This window comes from Watersipora subatra, chromosome 5 (genome assembly GCF_963576615.1).
Source record: "Watersipora subatra chromosome 5, tzWatSuba1.1, whole genome shotgun sequence".
Lineage (NCBI taxonomy): Eukaryota > Metazoa > Bryozoa > Gymnolaemata > Cheilostomatida > Watersiporidae > Watersipora > Watersipora subatra.
Window position 1 is genome coordinate 19,701,993 of NC_088712.1, and position 4,169 is coordinate 19,706,161.

A 4,169-nucleotide genomic window follows, 5' to 3' on the forward strand; every position below is an offset into this window, starting at 1 on the left:
CATGTTTTATGACATGTTATGAAACTATAATACTTAGCCTATATTAAATGCTGTGTTAAATTCTATGAGTATTTGTATCAATGACGTAATAGTTATAAAAAACTACAAAGAAAATACTTTGGTTTTCTTGTAAATTTATATTATTGTATTACTATTGTACATTTCAGCCTGAATAAACAATTTAATTTTGGGGAGTACAAAGTTAGAAGCTTGCACAAAAACACATATTGTATCCACATTTTTGTACAGGTGACATCATCATTTATTAGAATGTTCGCGAAGATGTATCATCTTACAATAAACATTATTTTGTTGTCAGAATTTCAACCGGCTTGTCTATCAGTATTTCTCACACGTATGCAAGCATCTGCCGAGTAAACCACTTGTTGTTGTTTTGCCGAGGCACTGTTGATCACTTGCCGAGTGTTGCAATAGTCTTCATAATTATCACGTGTGCACCCAGGCTGACGTCATGTTTCTTAGTGGCATTCGTCAAGCTACTTGTTATCAGTCAGGCGTAGCGGTGTCTATTTTTAGCATTCGATCGTCATATGTTAAAAAACAGGTCATATCTTTACTGGATAAAGGCAACCTTCTAATTATCGTTTTACATTTTGAGTTTCGACTTATAATATATTCCCATGATTTAGTTTAGAAGATTTGTTGCTCCTTGAAAGTTATTTATCACAATCATGGTGATTGCTAAATAATAGCGTAAGGAGTTAATTATGCCACCCGCTGTTTGATACGAAACTCCGCGGCTATAAGTTAGACTTTTAGGCTATGGCGATGTTGTTTTCGAGTTATATGCTAATGGCGCGAAGAAGCTTACTCGTATGGGCGGAGCTTAGAAAACAAGGCAGTATAAAGCAACAAGTCGCTTAGCTAGTAGATCACTAGTGGCTAACACTACACAGAGAATACTAACAAGAAGAGCAATCGAGACTTTACTATGGCGTCTCTCACCAACAATATTGGAAATAATATTCAAGAATTTGCTACATTTTATCAACTTCAACAACAGGTGAGAACTTCTCAACTTTCGTCTTACCATCAGTTGATGGATACATACTGAGGATAATATGCAGTACGAAAAGAGTTTTTCAAACATCTGATCGTATTAAAACCTACCATATGGAGGTTGCGCCTTTTTAGTGAGAATCACAAAGTTGGGCTTTAAATTATTTTAGCTAATTTATAAGGAGCTGGTGGAAAGTAAAGGTTCCACCGTAAATAGTAGATGCAGTACTTATAAGTTGTTTTTTAATATTGGGAATGTATGCCAATGAACAGGCACTTTACAAGTGGACAGTATTTTATAGTGTGAACAAAAGTTTTTTCTTGCTTTCAGATGATAACATTTTTCAAACTAGTTAAAAATTTTTAGCACTATAATGCTTTTTAATATTGTAATTTTTATTTATTTTTTGCTCTATTTGATTTAATTCATAATACATTTATAACTGTCATATTTCTTGTTGATTGCAGGCTCAAGAGTTGTTGCAGCAAAGTCAGAGTAAAATTCTCGCTGCCCAGGTACAACTTAGTCGATCACAATCCATGCACAATCAGTCAACCCTGCTTCAGATGAACCCAGTCTCCAAGCAGCCTGCACAGCGATCTCTCAGTGACGTTTCAGCCTATTATCATACCTCCAATCAGCGAGAGTCTATGCCAACACGTTCTCCACCAGGTTTGACTACCCCTATGCAGAAACCGATGCCTCAGACTCAACTTCTTCTTGCTCAACTCCCACAAGCCCCCTGTGTGGCTCTGCAACGCCGAGAGAGTGTCAAGTCAGATAGCGGCATACAAACACTTGAGACAACATCCAGATACAAAACTGAGATGTGTCGTCCTTTTGAAGAAACTGGTCACTGTCGGTATGGTTCCAAATGCCAGTTTGCTCATGGCATCAATGAGCTACGTGGCCTCAACCGACATCCTCGATACAAGACCGAATTTTGTCGCACATTTCACACTACTGGCTTGTGCTCATATGGACAACGGTGTAATTTCATTCACAACGAAGACGAACGTAGAAGTCCACCCGCTACTAGCCCTACAAGCAGACCCAATGCCTTACCGCAGAAGCCTCATGTTCCTCTGTCTGTCAGCAGTTCTACCGGATCAAGCCCAGCCAGCTCCATTTACGGTGGCGATGTTTCTCCTAGCCACTCACCAAGTTATCTTTCAGAAGATCCCTTTACACCTAGCTCAAGACTCTCTCCTGCTCCAAGCTTCTCTAGTGACTTTAACGGAAGCAGTACTAGCTTCCCGTCTCCTCCCGATACGCCGCTGAAGGACTCGTCTACCGACTTCAAGTCTTTGTCTTCCCAACTCGACTTCGGGCTCAGTTATTACCTTAGCAACCTCAATCTTAGGCAGTAGAATTTAGTTACTAGACGTTTTCCAGTCAATGTTAATCCCTGTGCAATACTTTCGTAACAATGATTCCGAATATTGTTTAATTTTTAACTTTCTATGCAGAACCGTGCAATCAATAGACATCCAACGAACTCGAGTCTTCCACGGTCTGGGCTCTAGCCGACCTATTATGTACAGCCTTGCATTTCATAGATTTATATTTTTTTACCGATTATATTTTCTATTTCTACCATTTCGTTTGTATAGTTTTAGCAAGCACGTTTTGAATTGTCTTTGTTAGGCGAATCGGTGTGGTTTGACTGGTAGTACTTGTTGCTAGTAACAGTGTTCTCTTTCTTTTCTAATCATAGACGGTCTAACCGATATCTGATAAATTCTTATCTCATTCAACTTATGCTTTTCTTACCTTTTTCTATTTATTTTGTACACAATTATTATAATTATATTATTATTGCAAACTTTTGTATAATTTCACTGCTTTCATGCCAAAGTATTTTTTAATTTTGTGCTAATTATATGATGGAAAAGTTTTCGATCATAAGTTCTAATGTGTATTTATTTCTCATTTTATAATACAATAAAATTGTATTTGTGTGACCTCAATTATCCAGTTCTCAATGGTTCAGATTTTTTATTGGGAGCATAACTCCCAATTGCCGACGACTTGATGCATTCTTCCATCAAACAAACAAGCAGTAATTGGGACAGTGAAGGCCAATGCAATTATGGCAGACATCTCATGGATATTACACCTCTCGAAATGCCACAAATATGGAGGTTTATGGCCGAAGCGTTTGATATCTTTGATATCGAAACACAGAGGATTAAGTTAACCAGATATTTCAATAGCTACATTACAGCGCAATGAAAAAGACTATTAGATTAAAAACAAGCGATGGCTGGACAGACAATTTGCATATAAATTCTACTTGATTCTTGCTTAGACAGATTCATTGCTTAGTTAATGATATAAAGATTTGCAAAAGTATCATTTCACTGATGAAATTGCGTAGTTAATTTACTGTCGACCATTAGCAAGCAGAAAATGTCCAGCAATAGACATTTGCTCTGAGGGAATTTGTCAAGTTGTTAGCATTGCCAGGCACTGGCGGCTCTTTCCCTACTAAATTCTACACTCCCAAAATTTTTTTATTAAAACTCTTGAAAAACGAATTTGATGACCTGAAAGTTTGTAATAAAAACAATTGACTGCATTAATCTCTTTTCAAAGGCCTTTCATGTTGGTGATGTCACCATGAATTGATATACGATTTGTCTTGGGGGAAACAGCTGTGTTTATCATTCTGTTTAAGCCAGCAACCAGTGTCTATTTTTACTGGCAGATGACAAAGCTCTATTTTTGGATGACTATAGTAATCTGTCAGAAAGCTTGAAGGCTTATATGGCAACAAGAAGAGGAATTCAAGAGGCGCATTTGTACCTTAAAGAGAGGCTGGCATTTGACAAACTTCACATCATAAAGATAGAAGATCAATCATAGATTTGGTAGCTACTTGGCACTAAAATAGAAACTGACAGAAGCCTTTTACAATCATTGCATTTCTGAAAGATCGCCAAGATATTTATTCTGAGCTAACCGGAGAACAGGAGCTTGGTTAATCACCATGGTTTCCTTAATTGACTCCATCGAAATAGTCGTAATTTATCAAAGCTGTTTAATTTAAAAGTGAAATTCAACTTTGATTGAGTTGCCTAGTTGAAAGCAAATGCAAATTGTGTATCACGAGTGTTTTTTATCGAAAAACCAGCGAGCGGTAAAA

The 4,169-nt window shown here is 37.2% G+C and overlaps 1 protein-coding gene across 1 annotated transcript; it reads left to right on the plus strand.

Annotated features, from left to right (window-relative positions):
- The first annotated feature begins 868 nt into the window (after positions 1–868).
- On the plus strand, positions 869–2,991 carry LOC137396165 (protein TIS11-like). Its single transcript, XM_068082317.1, has 2 exons — positions 869–1,024; positions 1,489–2,991. The coding sequence occupies exons 1-2, from the start codon at positions 953–955 to the stop codon at positions 2,389–2,391; spliced, it is 975 nt and encodes a 324-aa protein (XP_067938418.1). The 5' UTR covers positions 869–952; the 3' UTR covers positions 2,392–2,991.
- Positions 2,992–4,169: the final 1,178 nt, after the last annotated feature.

Coding starts and splice junctions, on each gene's coding strand:
- LOC137396165 (XM_068082317.1), top strand. CDS start 953: ATGGCGTCTCTCACCAACAATATTGGAAATAATATTCAAGAATTTGCT. Junction 1,025..1,488: donor TTTATCAACTTCAACAACAG/GTGAGAACTTCT, acceptor TGTTGATTGCAG/GCTCAAGAGTTGTTGCAGCA.